General features: G+C 42.0%; 1 protein-coding gene across 1 annotated transcript in view; it reads right to left on the reverse strand.

The window, feature by feature from the left end:
* nlk2 (nemo-like kinase, type 2) overlaps positions 1-14,183 on the reverse strand; it is a 97,742-nt gene extending 83,559 nt beyond the window's left edge. The window contains exon 1 of the mRNA XM_017707201.2: positions 12,354-14,183. Within this exon, the coding sequence (XP_017562690.1) occupies positions 12,354-12,814 (461 nt within the window). The 5' untranslated portion in view covers positions 12,815-14,183. The remainder of the gene's footprint in view (positions 1-12,353) is intronic.
* Positions 14,184-18,252: the final 4,069 nt, after the last annotated feature.

The following is an 18,252-nucleotide window of genomic DNA, read 5'->3' on the forward strand; positions in this document are numbered from 1 at the left end:
GAGATGATGGAAGCAGTGTTGGAAACATGCAGCTCTTTTACTGCCCTGTTGCGGCTCCACAGCAGAATTACATTCCTTCTTTGCAGTAAAATAAAGCTCTGCTGACAGAGCTGCTGTCTTAACAATAAATGGTCTTAAACGATGGAGTTAATGTAGCCTATAACTGCTAATTCACCCTTTAACCCTGAGGACTGGCTACTGGTCACCATAGCAATGGAGACAAGAATCTTGCCCAGCTAGTGGCTAACGAAAAAGCAAAGAGAAAGATTTAAGATGAACATCGATAATTTGGAGAAGAATGGACTTGTTTGCATTTATTATCACTCCAGCTTTTTTCCTGATATGTTTAATTTACAACAAGAAACTGTTAAACCCTAAAAAATCGAGCAGCCGAAGTCTGTTTCTTTAATCAGTTCCTTAAATCGTGCAGCACTTACATTCCGGGACCTCAGGCACCATTTAAGGTGGAACGAGAAAATACGAACAAGAAGCTGACTTGTAAAAAGTCGAACATCGAGAGACATTTTACAAGAAACTATTCTACTTTTGCTGAAGTTTCCTGTTGGAGATGTGAGAAAAGCGGCTATAGTGGAGCTGAAGCTTAAAGCAGAGCAACGTTAGTACATCAGCACATACTGAGACATATTCACAGCCAAGACGGTAAAATGGACATAAAATGTGGCTCCCAAGGGGGTTAGATTTTTGTTGAAAGGACAAAACGGTTCTTCTTAACATTTGGGTTGCCGACCCCTGAACTAGACCAAGTAAATAGCTAAGAGACTTTTCTAAAGCACCCATCAATTTGTGATTTGGGTAGTGTTCAACATGGACATGCCCGCTAGGAGGCTAAATATGGCAAGCAACAGTGTTTTCCAATGTAAGGAATATTACAGATATCTGGGCAGCACCAACATTCTCAGATCACCACTTAGTTCAGCGGAAAACCATAAGTAACCTGGCCTTTTTATGTGGACATTCAGTGACTTCATATGTGAACAACATCATTACAAAAGTTACATGTTCCTCTACAAAATGGGCAAGAAAAATACAACATAACAGCAGAGAAAAATAACAACACAACAGAGATCACATGATTGTTCCGAGAACTGCCGCTTGAGGTTTCGGTAATGAGCAAAAACTTGTATGGAGTACTGATTACTCACAGTATGTACTCGGGTCGAATCATACAAAACACGTGGAGTGCCACATTGTCAGATTTCGGTAAATAAATAAATAAAATCAACTTGCTTGTCTCACCCCACCTCATGTGTTACCATGATTACAAGTACTCTGATTAATCACGTTAGTGGAGTCACACGAAGCTCTACCTCACTCGCAAAGCAATACAGGATTAAAATACTCCTTTGCCTCCTTGAAAAACAACAAAAACTCTTTACAAAATCAAAGCAGAAGCACAAACTGGAGCAAAATAATGTGAGAGTTAGCTAGTTTCGCTTTGAGGAGGTTAAAAAGTACTATAAGTTTCGATGGAAGCTGGAAGCTGGATGAACGAAGGCAACTCCAACACAGAGCTGTCGTACATTTGCAGAGTACAGAACAGCAGGACGCAGCCAGACGTTATTAGTTTAGATGATGTAACTGACACATTTAGACAGAGGTAATGAAACAGAGCTCTGCTGCAGAGTTAATGAAACTGAGCTCGAATCAGGAGCTTAAAGACACGCTGAATTTGGTAAACACATGCACACTAGCAGAATTAAAACTATCTTCAGGAATAAATGTTTATAGCCAATTTGTATCTAACGCTAAATGTAATCAAAGGGTCCAAAACCCAGAAGGCTAGATGTACACACAAGCGCTTAAAGTGATGGTATTAAGAACTAACAATGCGCCTGAAATTACCATTCAGTAACTGACGCTGCAGCTAGTCGTGTAGGCCTGCCCACCAAATGCTCACTTGTCAATGTTTGTTTAGTCTTCTGTTTTGTACATAACATGGCCAGAATCTGCCCAATTTGTGCCTGAAAGTGGTGCAAAAACCTTAGCTCATCCATTCAGTGCAGGGCTGTTTATTTGTAGTCATGGATATCATTAAGAAAATGAATTTGCATTTCATTAACCTGTGTTAATGCACTGAAACGGGTAAAAAACCCTTTAAGGCAGACTCAAAAAAGTTGGGTTTTCTGTTGTTTCACCTCCTCTTTTCCATTAATAATGTGATTTCTCAGTGCTGCTGTTGCTTTTTTTAATTTTTCAATTGAATTTATGTATTTTTACTCACAAATGGCAATTTTGAACAATACAACACAAACAGGAATGTAAGTCATGCTTTATTGTTGCATTGACTCAACAAATTACTAATGAGCGCTTACAGAGCTCAGCTGTGCTCTGATTGAGCTTGTGCACTCACTCTGCATCCAACAACAGGAAGCTTTGTGCACCTTTTATACAGATAGAAACGGAGTAGCTCACAGAAAGTTCCACTTCTCAACGATAAAACTGATTTTCCTGACTGCGATGTGAACCAGATGTTACTCCTCTGGTGATAGATTTAAATGAGCCAGACTCTGGGGAAACAACTTGATGGGTTCATGTAGAGACTCCAGGACTAAGCTGGATTTCTCTAAGACAAAAATCAACAGGATTTTTAAAAAAAACCCAAAAAACTCACCCTACGGTAAATAAAAGGTTTCAAACTCAACATGTTTCATCTCAAGTACGTTTTTCCTGTGAACGTCACTGGATTCCTCTGAATTATAAGATCCTTAAGGAGCCAAAATATGAATATTGCTATATGTGATCTTGCACTAAATTGACATCATAGGACAAACAGGTATACAAAAATACCCCCAAACAAACGAGCAAGCCAGCATCAATGAGGCACAACTTCAGAGGTCTAGATCAGTCACCCCAACTCATCAAGTGTGATCATAAACACCTCCAACACTATATGTTCCTATGAGAAATGAAAATAAATTATGTTCTGCATCCAGAGTGACACATAATAGGACAGCTAAAAATAAGCCTGAGCAATTTCGGAAGTGTCAGGGCTCCAAACTGAATGGTTTACTCTTAGCAGAGGGCTTTTTAATTAACAGCTCTACCCTCAGACGATGAGCTGGTCGTTTCTCTGTTGCTGCCGCAGCTAACAGACCCTTGCTCTACACCAGACAGCACATACACCGTGTCTTTTAAAAGGGTTCACACTTTTTTACAGGCTTTATGTCCGAGACAAACTCTGATTTAATCGCAATGAAAAGTGAGACAGCGCTGAGAACACTCGCTGCTTTTATGAGTTCAGGGAGCTTGGAGAGAAATATATAAAAGGCCGATGCTGATAAAGACAGGGGAAAAATGAGAAAAGAGGCAGATAAGACGAGAAAAGAAGAGAAACAAAAGAAGAACAAGAGGCAAACAGAGACATTGGCACGGCTCCAACGCTGTTGCTGTCAAGATCAGGCCGCTGAGCGCGACTCCCCGGATGCAGAAGCGACTCAGAATAGCCCGAGATGGGTGACAAAAGGGTTAACGTGCACGCTCCTCAGCGCTCTCACCCCTCCTGCACTTCAAAGGTAAGCCGTCTCTCTACTCGGCCCGTGCATCTGCCAAATGCAGGGCCTCTTAAGAGCTGCTTCTGACTGCTGCGGTTGCTATTAAAAAAAAAAGAAGAAAAAAGAAAAAAAAAAACCTCTCGTCCTGTTTGTAAGCCTTTCAAGCTGGAGGTACTAAAAGCTCCAGGCTGTCTGTGTGTGTATAATACCCCTAAAAAAACACAAAACAAAAGAGGTAATCAGGTATAAGAGGGCACACTGATAGTTAATACGGATTCAAACATGGACAAAACCATTCTGTACGACGCTCCCTACGGCACCGACTCTTTACATCGCACCAACGAATTAGGGGTAATATGTACCATAATTAACTACATCTAGGTAAGCGAGGCCTCTTTGTGTGAATAATAGCATCAGAAAGGTTAGAACAAAAGAACAGACAAAGATCTTGCTGTCATCACATTGTATAAAGCCTAGGTGATTAATAAGCCCATGTCATATTTTCTACTGAACACATTTGATCAGCTGTTATGAATGACTCATATCTTACAAAAGGTTTCTATTTTTGCAAAATGAAGCTAAAGTTCTATAGAAAGCCCAGTGCTAACTTGCAGGGCATCAGTGAAATGGGTTCAAAAAAGAAGAATCCTTTGTCAACAAACAGCAAAATCTTTGGATGTTCATTTAGGTTTCAATAAAATCAGCAAGTAAGTCAATTAATAACAATAGGCAGTATGGAGGACAACACTGGATCATCTGCTGTCTTTCATAACAGAGCCAACACAGTGATGATCAACAACTAAATCACACCACTGAACTTTACAGCTAATACTAGTCGATACATACACCAGTAGGTTTCACACAATACTGCTTTAGTTTTAGCAATACTGATGGAAAAACTGAATAAGCAGGAAGGACTGCGCTGGGCAGTATAGCAACGTTTTACTGTTATCACGATAAATTACATCATAGTATGCCTTTTAGAGCATATCCCCGCTATCGTCAGACACTTTCATTACAAGCAGAGCAGAGCAGTGCTGCTAAATTAGATTTACTGCAGCACAGTCTGAAACACTGAATAAAGCCCACTGTATATTTGTTTCTGACAGTATTTTTTATCTGAATGCCTTTTCATCATGTTTTATCCTCAGAAAAATTGTGATATGTATTATGTATCATGAAAATACAATGGCATTTTAGGGCCACTGTTAATAAAAATAGTAGCCTTCAAGAATGAAATAGTAATATTTCGAGAAAAAAGATGTAATATTTTGAAAGTCATAATATTTTGAGAAAAAAGTGGTAAAATTTAGAGAATAAAGTCGTAATATTTGGCGGATAAAGTGGGCTAACTGTAGGGGGCTGCCATAACGCGTTGGGGTCTGGTTGCTGTACCGGTGACGGTGAAGATGCAGAGCGATCTGGAGTTCCGCTCACTCCTGTCCCCTTGTGGATCGATCACTTTGATTACCATTCTCATTGTCTTTGAAACTGCATGCCCTCTTTGAATGGCACAGAGATGTAACTGCCAACAGTCCTATAGACGACCCTGCCTGCGATTCTCCTTAAACAAAACAGATAGTTTCCTCCAAGTCATTTGAGCCGTCTCTTGTACTAGTTACAGTCTGGTGCTGATTTCTTTATTGGTGAAACCTCTTACCAACTTCTCAGTACTCCTCATTTTAACATGAGGAGATGCTGCCTCCCTTTTGCAAACCCTCTGGTCAGAATATTTCGACCTATATCTCGATTTCCTGGTATTACTGCCACTTTAATGTCATAATTCTATGACTTTATTCTCTAAATATTGCGACTTTTTCTCGAAATATCATATTGTACGACTTTTCAAAATATTGCAACTTTATTCTCTAAATATTCCAACTTCATTCTTGAATTCTGCTATTTTTATTAACAGTTGCCCTAAAACACTGTTGTAAAAATGCCTTTATGTATTGTGATACTGCAATTTTGCCATATCAGCCAACTCTAGTAGTTACTTCAAGCTACAATGTAGCCCATGGTTTTCTCCTATGACACAAAAAAACACTACTTTGCTGCTAAAATGTAAAAGTTTTCTGTTTGGTTAAAGTTCACAACTCTGTAAGAACAACAAAACTTTTGTAAGACAAACCTTTAGCACAGAGCGCTTGCCGTCAGGAAGAATGGGTTCATGAACTTTATTAATGCAAACTTGCATATCATCAAATACCGTAAAACATTTGGAAAATATCATGATACTGCATTTCATCACCACAGCCCTGAGCTCATCAGGTCATCAACAAGAAACAACCATTGCCATTTAGCAGCATGGCGTGCCCAGCAATGGCCTGGTGGGCGAGAACTTTAGCACATCACGCTGAGTCTGGCTCTCCGTGACCACACAAACATTCCAGCCGGCTGATCCAACCTGGGCCACTACAGAGGCGAGCTGGAGGCTTTAATGAGGAATGAAACCTCCTCTACATTCCTGCACAGGGCCCTGCCGCGTCCTTCAGCGACAGGGAGGCCAGTCGGGGCAGCTGGCAAGTACGCTTCAGTTCGGCACTTTAAACACACACACACACACACACACACACACACACACACACACACACACACACACACACACACACACACACACACACAGCAAAGCCCGGCAGCACACACAATCACCGTTATGCCAAGACACATGATACGACAACATGGCTCGTGTTTGGAATTTCATCTTTATCAGAGCTTTCTTTAATGACTGGGCGATGGAGGCTGCACGTGTAAACATAAACGAGTCATGTGGGCCGTGATTAAGAGATTGAGACAGAGATATTGCTATCTTCGGTCTTTCATGGCTGCCGTTGCACTGAGGTTTCAGCTAGAGGCTGAGCACTTCTCGTCTGTGTTTGCAATGGGCACTAAGCTAATGTAAAGTGAAGGTAGGGGCTGATTGTATGGAACCACGAACGTAAGCCATATATGACATCCATTGGCATCCATTATCATTCTGAATGACTGCTGCTATTGTATGCAGCTCTGTTGGGTGTATATTGCATTCAATCACCTCCAGCATGGCTTGTCAAACATGATTTTATTTATAGTAATGTTTATTTTATTGCTTTTTAAACCACCAAATTGTTTACCAGTACCATGAAAAACTGCATGTGCAACAAATAACCAAAAAAAACTGCCAGAACGCTGCATTAAAATTTACTCCTGACCTACATCACATTTCAGACTGCTTCCAAAACACATGCGAGCATTAACAGCATTCCAAACAGCACATGGATTGGGATTTGCAGGGGAGAGCAGGGCACAAACTAATGTGGGTTAAAATGTAACTTTGATATTTTATGTAGGTAAACAGGTTGGAGTCAAAGAGGCTTTGGGTCATCTCATATTCCCATAGCAATGTCACATATGAGCTGTGAAAGTAATAGGTCAGATAATTCCCAAGATTCAGTATAACGACTGTTTTGTACCACTTTTTTCATAATAAGTGTTTCTCTATTACTGATGAATACAACTCGCTATTACTATTTTATGTATATGTCATAAATCACACCTCTATCATTTATCACCCTTATTATTTTAAATATTTGTACACAGTCTATTTTACAGATCGCTGCTATCGGAAGAAATGGTAACCAATGGTAATCTCCAAAATGGTAACTTTACAGGAGAAGGAAAAAATATACTTTACTTTTAATGTAAGTCAATGGAACCAGACTTTTTCAGAGTTATCCGGGGCAGTTTCTTTTGGCCCATTTGTCATGAAATTTACATATAATATAAAGAGCAACAGGTATTTTCAAACTGTCAAAAAGTGAAAAATGGCAAAAATGGAGATATGAGGTTTTCCAGGCTAATCTCATCTACATATTGTGTGACAACTGACCCAGCCTATACATGGCATAACACAGAGTGTTACAACAAAGACCCAAAAATAAGAAAGCCTCTTTTAAGTAATCACATTTATGATGCAGTTGACAATTTAATTTATAGCAAAGATGTGTGTGTTGCTTATATTAAAAAGTATTCATATTGCTTGAATATTTTGTAAATTATTAAATTATTATAAAGCAAACTCTCCCCTTTTACTATTAACGGCTGGGGCAGACACTGCAAAGTGCCTGGTGCCAAAACATCACATTCTGGTCACTAAAAAATGAGCGGCCACTTGCCTCGGAGATGTTTATCAGTTGGACAGAATTGCATCAATTCTGATTTTGTTGGTGATGGTGACCATGGTGGTCCCCGCTGCCAAGCTGGCCTGCTTGACATCAGATGTTGTTCAACTCGCTGAAATCTGCTTAGACTACTCTATGAAAGAAAGTTTTAAACAAATAAAGCTGGCGCATAAGCGCACTCCAGCAGCTAAACAGTACCTAATGAAACAACCTAGACTGGATGATGTTAGGGCCGACAAGATCGGCAGGGGGGCACCACACCCCCCCATGACAATATTTTTTTTATTTAATATTTTTCATAAATATTTCCTGTTTCAAAGCAGCATCTGACTGTCTTTGGTACTGATGTGTACACATTTGTCTATAGGATTCATTGGCTTAGTTGCCATAGCAATTTTTTTTGTACCTGTCCTTATATCCGTTTACGTTTATAAGTGTAAAGATTTTTTTTTTTGGTCCTTTTGCAATGCTACAACAGAAATGCCCATTTCCTTATATTACAGCAGAGCAGCACTGCGCCACTTCATTTCCTGCTGGCTAGAAAATGCCCGAGAGGCTTATCAAAAGTGTCTATTTTACATAAAACAAATCAAATTATTGCATATTTTCCCCATACTTTAATTTCCTTTCTGTGGGTACAAAGCAATAGACCTACACCATGAGTCTCCACTTCACGCACAGCTGCTTTGATATTCGCTGTAAAATTTTGCGCAGTGTGTATAGGCAACTTTAAATAAAGCACTAAAATGCTTAGCTGGAAAAAGCTGTTGTTAGAGATCTACGTGAACTGTGTAGCTACAATATCATCTCTGCTTAGCATACAGTTGAAAGAGGCTAAGACAGGGAACTGAATTTTAATTTGAAAAGCCCAGCTCCATCTGGACTGAACATGCAGCTACACACACACGACACGCTGGCTCTCTCTATGCCAGGGCCAAAGCCAATTTACTCAACCTTTCACAGCTGCATGCATCAGAGAGCACTCACTACACTTTAGTGCGCTCTCCAAAACCCATGCTCCGCACATTACAAAGAGGCCAATCTCGTTCTAATTCTCTTTTGATACTCATTTGCTTTCCTTCTGTGGCCACCGTTTCATAGACCATTAACCCCCTGCGTCGAATCTTCCTATGCAAGCGCCCCTCATTCAATACTCTTGCATGCTAACATGGTTAGCAGGTCGGGCTCGAGGCTGCAGTGGGGATATTCCTGGCCCCGCTCCACTCCAACAGGCCTGAGGAGGAAGCCCTGGATGAGACTGGCTCTGCGGCCAGGCCTCTGGAGGACAGCTAAAAATACATGGAGCAGATTAAAAGCAGACAATGAGCACCAGGAAGCGATTTTGAGGAAAGGTCAGGCTGAGATTCCGCAGGCAGGGAAGTGCGAGAGAAAGACTGTGGCCTCTCTGCAGGCACCCTTCATGGATGAATCCATCTAAAGAGCAAGAGTCTTTATTTCGCCCAGGAAGGTCAATGATTGACAACCCTCTGAATTGCCAGTGACACAAGGTAGACTGGCGCATGCTTATTGGGCCACATTATGAGCCTCACAGGTGCTCGTTCGGAGGATTTCGCCCAACAGTTAATGTGTTTTACTAGTTGGTGCATACTTTATGTAAGTTTCCCAAACCCTGCATCAGCACATCTATGCACCTACAAAGTTTAGTTCTTACACTAACATAACCTTTGGAAGTCATGGATATTGTTTAGAATAAAAAAGCATGGTGTAATCCAATATTATTTATCTCTCAGGAGCAAAGCTCACTGAAACTGTCAAAAGTGCAGGTTCCAAGCTTTTAATAAATACTACTGAGCTGTGCAAAAGTCAGAGACCACTCCTTATTTATTTAATTACCAGTAAAAACAGCCATTCGTTTTTATATATTAACACACACACACACACACACACTTTATTTATTTATTTATTTATTATAAATGCTTCTGAGATCAGAAAAGGGTACACTAGCATAAAAAAGGCCAAAGTCTAAGGAATTAAGTGAAAAGGCAAGCTTCCAAAACTAGAGTTAAAAAAAATGCACTAAAAGGTGCAAAGAATATTGGACTCGCAACAACTGTGCAAGACCTAGTAGACCATCAAAACTGATAAGAAAACAGATAAGCAGTACTTTCATCTCGTTAAAGATCTGAGAAAACCCAAAGGTGTTTCTGTCCATCCTTCCACCGTGAGAAGACAACTCAACACTATGAGTCTGAAAGGACGTGTAGCCGTCAAGAAGATCTTAATGAGAAAACATACGAATCAAACAAAGAAGCTGCTGGTGTTCTCAGAACCATGGACCTACCACCCCAGAGTCCAGCCCTCAACATCACTGAATGTGTTTGTGATTATGTGGGTCATGAGAAGCAGAAAAGGCCAACTTCTAAGGTTGGGCTTTCAAATATCTCTACGTATTTCTTTGAAAAACTCAAAGCAAGCCTGTCTAAAAGAAATGAAGCAGCAATACATTAAACACAGACATGATAAACTGGAAAAATATATTTAGCTGTTGAAGCTTCTGCTTAGTTTTCAGTTAAATGTATATTATTGACCTTTATTCCTGACACTAAATTTCCTTCAGGATCAATAAAGTATCTATCCATCTGTCCATCTACTGGAAAAATGAATACTTCATGACTGTTTTGACTGGAAATTAATTAAAGGGTGGTCTCTTCTGTGCTGTACTGTACATTTATGTCTAAACAGAAATGATCGTTTGATTTGAATTGTCATGTTATTTTGGTGTGTTATCTTGTTTATTTCTGTTATTACTGTGTACACAGTTCACATTTATACCAACTTTTCTATTGACATTGAAACAAACATTAAGAAGTCTGTAAGTCATCATGTAACTGTAATAGTAATAACATTAGACATATGAGGGTTGACACATCTTTTAATATTTACATGCAACTGACTTTCAGGACTAGACACTACTGCTTTACGCCTTACATTGCTTCTTTCCATCAAGTGTTTTCTTTGTTATAAATGAGACTTAAGATCTACCTTGACGGTCATCTTATAAAGTACAACTAAAAAAGTTTCATATTACTTTTGTACAAAAATGAGCCTGTGCTTAAGCAAAAACATCAAGCTCAAACCCTGGAGAGCTGCGGCATTGTAAAGCTTAGTGTTCTCCCTGTGCAAACTCACAGAAATAACTTGATCATCAATGATGAGTTGAAGCATCTGTATATGGAAGAAAAAATACAACAGAAAAAAGTGCAAACAAAGCAGCGCATGTAAAACGAAAGCACTTTCATACACGGTTCTCTGTTATGGTGTGTTTACTTTATATTGCCAATTCAGTCACTTTAAATGAGCTCTGCCACCAATTCTCCAGACGAACATTTCCATAAGGTACAAGGCTGAATCACCCTTGTGACAATAGGATGTTTATTCTAAAGGATATTGCTGCAAACCACAATTCTTCTTCGTCTGGAGACGACATAAGTCAGCTCTTCATATCTTATGCAGACTGCCTCGGTTGTCCGCCGAGCCACAGTCAACCACAATTTATTTCCTTACAGAATGCTTACAGAACTATAAAAGTTTATCACAGAGAAAGGACGCGCAGTCTAACTACTGGCTGGCTCAACCACAAAACATCAAAAGCCTCTCACTGACTGATTAATCATTTTTGTTCCAGAGTGCTGTGTCTGTACCTGAGGTGGAAAATAGACCAAAGCAAAGATCAGAAAATCCACAGGTTAAGAACTCTGCTTCAGATGCAGGGACTAAAACTGACAGGGCCTAAATCCTGACTCTTTATGTCAGCTTATCTCTTAAGCAGGGTGATGTTCCCTTGGAGAGGTGCTTTGTTCCAAAAAGCTCTCCCCTGTCTCCACCGTCACAGGCCTGACAGATGCAGGGACGTCACCCGTCCCCATGGCTCCCAGAAGCAGGCACGAAGCTGGCAGACAGTCCTCAACACGATTTTGGTGAAAAAGCGACACAGACGCTGCCTGCCTCGTGATGGCCAACGGACATCATGTGGGAACCAGCAGTCAAGTAGCTCCACCAGGCCACCAATTTCACAAGGCCACTTCAACTTTATAGCTGTATGTTAACCTCTTAAACTCTAAGGACCTGTTGGCAGATCAGAACTTTTGCTCCTATTTTCACCCCTTAAATTGACATATAACTTCAGAATAACTCGGACAGTAACAACTGTTTTCCACATAATTACTGAATAATATGGGTTAGGATGTAACGCACCAGGTCATTAAGGGGTTAGGCACATACTTTGCATAGCAGTTCCCTCAATAATACATACCAGTTACTGGATTATAAGCTCTAGAGTTACTATAACTGAATAACTGGATCTAGGTCTAAAGCAGGGGTGTCAAACTCATGTACAGGTGGGCCATAGCCCTGCAAAAACCAGCATTACTCCTATTCCAACTCATGAAATCCTTTCTAATTAGCTTATAAGTTTGTTAAACTCTTGAACCTGCTTATTATTCAGTTATTACTCTTAGGACTTATTATTCAGTAATTATTATGAATAACTTTAATGTGGGCCCACAGACAGCACACAGGTTTGAAGAGAAGTAGAAGGCACAATTCTTTAGAGCTGTTGCCCTCCAGGACTGGAGTCTGACACCCCTGGCCTAGAGTAATGTGCTTGAAGCCCTGACAAAATAGGCATGGACCTGCTTTAACGGAGCAGGTCGATACTCACCAGACCACGCCGAACGCTCCGTACCCGATGGGTCTGTCCGGCTCGATGTCCAGCTGCTGCTGCAGGTGGTGAGCGTGCTGGTGGTGATGATGGTGCGCCTTGACGGCTGCCGCCGCTGCCGCCTGCACCTGGGCTGGTGCCGCCGCCGCCGCAGGGCCAGGGGCCTGCCCGGGAGCAGGTGAAGGGAAGTATGCCTGCTGCTGGTTCGGGTTCAGCATGACTGCGGCCGCCGCAGCAGCAGCGGAGGCGTGCTGCTGCTGTACGGGGTGCACGGCCGCGGCCGAGCCGGGGTGCTGCAGGTGGTGCTGGCCCGGGTGGTGGTGGTGATGCAGGTGGGGAGGCGGAAGGTGCGGCAGCTGGTGGTGGTGGTGCGGGTGATGGGCCGCCACGGCCGAAGCGCCGCCGCTGTACGCTGCCATCATTTTTGCGGCATTGGTCGCCGTCGTCCCGCAAAGAGCCATTCACTCAACAGCCAGAAAAAAGAGGGGAGGCAAAAAAAAAAGAGAAAACACAAAAAGAGGGGGCAAGAGCGAAAAATGGGGTCTCCGAAGAGATCAATCGGGCGAAGAGATGGGAGGCTGTCGAGATAGCAGCAGCGGTCGTCAAACTATCATTGGCCTGCCATCTATCCAATGGACATGGAAATCCAAACAAAAATGCTTGGAACAGATAAAAAGAAATGTGACGAGATGTCGTTCTAACATGAGTGCACTCACTCTCATAGAGCCAACTCTATGCGTTATCTTCCATATGATCTGACCTACTTCTGGGAAATCTCTCTGTGCACAAGCACCACAAATTTATTCTCCAAAAGCAGATCACAACAATCGCGACCGTGCACATCCAGAATGACCCTCACTGGAGGAAACAAGGCTAAAACTAAACCAAAGAAATGAAAATAAAACAAAACGATGATGTGACGAACAAAAATCCCACTCCCCCCTCAGTCCAGGGATCCTGCACGGCCTTAAATCTCCCTCATGGTGGAGGTGGCGAAGCTCTCCGCGCTCGAAACAACCCGGGGCCCTCGTTTCCCTCTTTTTCTGAGTGCGAAACTGAATGTGGGTTACGTGGGGAATGCAACATTCATCTTTTAGACTTCTTCACATTGGCCATATTGGCTGGTCCGGAGCCGAGGCTGCTTCCACGGCCGGAGGAGGCTGCATGCAGTTTTTTTTGGAGAAGTTAGGACTGGATTCTCGCCCAAGGCCACCGCCACTGACCCCGGTGCTCGCTAGCTGGCTAAACTCACTCGCTTTCAGGGCTGCAAGTGAACGAAATCCCCTCCATATATTCCCGATGGTGGGTTATGGAGCGCCGGAGAGCGACCATGTACCGAGCAGGGAAGGCTGGCTGGGTGGATGGTGGACGGCGCTCCGGAACCGAGGGGGCTGTTTTGGTGGACTCGAAAAGAAAATATCTCTCTGAAAGGTGGCGTCTCTCGCCGTGTCAAAATCGCCGAAGCTCCTCCGGTCCTGAAGCCCCCATCGCGTCGACGAAACGAGCAAAAAATCCCCCCCTTTTCCCTTCCTCGCGGCGAGGAAAACAAATTCTTCCGGAGGCAGTCAACTTATTTTCTCCATCGACTCCGGCGTGCGGTGCGGTGTGCTCGCTGAGGCGGCTAACCTACCGTGATGTAGTTCCGAGCAGCATGAGCATAAATCCGCCGAAGGAAAACGGAGGAGCGGAGGAGGAAAAGGAGCATCCGGAGCTCCGCGCAACAGCGGGCTGATCGGGCAGGCGGAGCCGGACGCTGCTGCTTGCTGCTGCCGCCTGGACGTTAAGGCAACACGCGAGCCTGAGCTTCTCGTCAGTCAACCGCCGATTCCCTCCCCCTCGACGCCTGTGATTGACGTCCGTCTCGGCCAATCGAAGCATGACCGACGCACCCTCGGCCAATCGCTGCACGGCGTTTGCGTCTCGAAGGCGGGCTGCTAGCCAATCGGCGGCAGGTAGGCAGAGACGGGCGACCCCAGCAAAACAAAGTGGGGCCTGTTGCCTGTGAAACGGACGCCATTACGGCTACAGAGAGCCGGGCAGCGCCGGGGGAGCGGACGGGCCAAACCAGCCCAAATGGCCGAGCTGGAGTTCCGCTTTGCCCGCTGCAGAACAGGCAGAGGCGGAAAAAATAAAATAATAAAATAGACCAATTACCGTCCGCCTCCGAAAGGCCTTTCTGGGCTGGGGGTGACTGCCACCATCCGCCGGCCAATTACCGTTCCAGGCGTTAAAAGGTGAGGCGGCCAAGTTTGGGTGATCAGGATCAGGTGGACTTTATTCTCTTTGTCCGTGGACCACAGTAAACACAGCGACTGTGTTACCGACTGCGATCACTAACTGAATAATTACCACTCACAAAAGAATGTGCATAGATTCACTGAGTCATTGATTCATTGAGTTTGACTGATGAAGTGCTGTATTCTTTAATGTGTGTGTACTAAGGTGGGTGATATAGAATAAATAGTATATCACGATACTTAGACATTTTCACGATACTCGATATGTATCACGATATTTAGTTGTTTCTGAGGTTAAATTAGTTTTAACAAGATAAAACCTGTATTGACACGTTTAAATACACTATACTAGTCACAATAAACACACAAATAAAGCGATTTTATTAAGTTTTTCACAAACTGCAGTGCAAAAAAAACAAGTTAAACAGGCATAATTATGCTCATTTTGTAATGAATCATTCAGAAAAACATATTGTTACATGATTTACTGTGATGAAAATAAAATATCGTTATATAGCCCAGTATATACCCAAATTATAGACTATAAGTCATTTACGTGTTTCTATGCATTGTTTATCATCTAACCTGATTATTTATTTTGTTCATTTGGGTTAGTCTGGAGTCAAATAACAAAAACATAGATCATGAAATGTTTGAGCCACATATATGCTAACTTACCACAAAAATAATATTAGGTATGGTATATAGTTAGTTATAGTATACAAATGTTTCTGTATATGCTATATTTTAACTATATTATAAATGTTTTATAAAATACCATCAAATAAAATTAGCAAATCGCAATGCAGAGTGACTGTTGGACCTGTATGACAGTGCTGACAAGGACACTTCTAAGGATCTATTTTGGTGCATTTATGTAATCACAAAAAATGTGGGTCACACATATTCATCACATTTAGCAGTGGGTTCAGCAGGCTGTATCTACACCAGGGTTGTTCAGAGTTGGCCCATAAGGATGTTTGATTTGGCCCACCAGACGATTACACTAACTAAGTAACTATATATCTATATATATATATATATATATATATATATATATATATATATATATATGTGTGTGTGTGTGTGTGTGTGTGTGTGTGTGTGTAATAAGCATAAATGAGTACACCCCAACAGATTTGACAGAAAACCTTTAGTTTCCTTTCAGAATCAACATTTTCTATGGGATACTATACTACAAAATACTCCCACAAATGTGGGTCATTGATTGCAAACAAGATGTGTTAATTTGCACAAACATAAAAGTAATTTTCCTAACAAATACTTTCAAGACCATGTTACAAAAATGAGTACACCCCAATGAAAGTCTTAGGAGCACAGCTAAAGTTTAGACTACAAAATTCTCATTAATAAGTATTCAACCGCAGGTCTAATTATCTCTAATTATCTAATTATCCATTAAACAGGTATCCAGCAGACAGTTGGCTATAAAAGGGTGTAATGTAACAAACAAAACCCCTTCCCATTTCATGCTGTCATCATTGGCACCACATGGAAGAGAAATGTCACAATACGGCGTACACTGCACAGGAACGGCATGCATGGGTGTCATCCACGAAGGAAGCCTCTCCTAAAGCCTGTGCACAAAAAAGCCCACCTTGATTTTGCCAGGGGCCGTGCTGAAAAAGATGAAGACTACTGGGAATCTATGCTCTGGAGTGATGAGACCAAGATGAATGTTTTTGGAACTGATGGCTTCCAAAATGTATGGCGTCGCAAAGGTGAGGAGTACAAATAAAAATACATGGTGCCTACAGCCCAGGGTCGCGGGGGGTGGGGGGGTGGGGTAGCTGGAGCCTATCCCAGCAGTCTTCGGGCAGAAGGCAGGATACACCCTGGACAGGTCGCCAGTCCATCGCAGGGCAGACAGACAGACACAGACAGTCACTCACACACACACACCTAGGGGGGTGTGGGGGGGTGGGGTAGCTGGAGCCTATCCCAGCAGTCTTCGGGCGGAAGGCAGGATACACCCTGGACAGGTCGCCAGTCCATCGCAGGGCAGACAGACAGACACAGACAGTCACTCACACACACACACCTAGGGGCAATGTAGCATGTCCAATTGGCCTGACTACATGTCCCGGAGGAAACCCACGCAGACACGGGGAGAACATGCAAACTCCACACAGAGAGGACCCTGGTCACCCGGCCGGGGAATCGAACCCAGGTCCTCCTTGCTGTGAGGCTACCCACCACGCCACCGTGCCGCCCTTATATATATATATATATATATATGTTAGATAAGTAATAAAAATTACTTTACAGGAGATGGAAAAACAATCTACCTTTCATGTAAGTCTATGGAGCCAGACTTTTTTTTCCAAGGAAATTTGTGTAATTTCTGTTGGTCTTTTCATCATGAAATTTATGCACAATATATAGTACCACAAGCATTTTCAAATTGTTTCAAAAACTGAAAAATGTAGATAAGAGGTTTTGTTTTGATAGCAGCAATATATATGTATATATACACACACACACACTCCGTACAACTGCCGTTTAAAAATATCTGTACTTTAGTAACAAAATATAGTGCAATGTTGCAATGTATAATTTTAAACCTACCTGAAACATTGCAATTTGTTCCACCAAGATACAAAGTTTGGGCACCCCTGATCTAAACATTTTACTGAGTCAGAAGTGTTTATCTCATAATGTCAGCACAGTTATTTAAATGCAGATGAATTTGCTTATAATTATAATGAGGTTGTGTTACTCCGCCCCTACATACCTTTAGACCAGGTAAAGTCCTTGTTCAGTCTTTATCCAACAGTCATATGCAAAATACACCTTTGGTCAAATTACAAGTTTTGTTGATTTTTTTTTTTTTAAATCAAGTTAGCGCATCCCTACAGAAAACACACTTCCATACATTTTAATGCACAATTACTGTTTAAATGCTTAATTTAAAGGTGCAGTGTGTAAGATTTAGTGGCATCTAGCAGTGAATTTGCAGTCAACTGAATACCCCCCCCCCTCACCCCTCCTTCTCCAAGCTTGTAGTAAAACCTACAGTGGCTGTCTTCCCTTCCTTGATGACAAGGATTCTCTCTTACTTGCTTTCTCTTGTGATAAGTAATAAGTATAATCCTCCTTTTGTTGAAATTTGGGTTACCAAAATACCCACAACATAATGGGTAGTCAGTACCAGCAACAACGCCGCCAGCAGCCACCAGTTTTCCTTTCTGTGCCCTCCAGCCAGTGCTGTAGCGCCACCTAACTTAAGGTATGGCTTCAACATAAAAACATGAAAGGCGCTCTCTAGAGCCAGTGTTTGGTTTGTCCGTTCTGGGTTGCTGTAGAAACATGTTGGAAGAGGACCCGCTCTCTTTGTGGATATGATGGACTCATTCTAAGCTGATGGAAGTGCAATGATTCCTCGGAACAGGTGCTTGTATGCTAATGAAAGCATGGTTTTGTATACTATGTTCCATTGTAGACTTTATGATTTATTTTTTCCAATATGTTAAACTTTTTTTGTGCACTGAAGTCTGAGTAACAATTTAGGTGCGTTAACTGTAGAAGATGTGTCAACTTAATAACAAAACATGTAATTTGAGAAGAATTGTTCAAAGTTTTGTACATAGTTGTAGCTTTTATATTTATTTAAACCTGAAAACCATTTTAAAATACAAACT

This window comes from Pygocentrus nattereri, chromosome 17, assembly GCF_015220715.1.
Source record: "Pygocentrus nattereri isolate fPygNat1 chromosome 17, fPygNat1.pri, whole genome shotgun sequence".
NCBI lineage: Eukaryota > Metazoa > Chordata > Actinopteri > Characiformes > Serrasalmidae > Pygocentrus > Pygocentrus nattereri.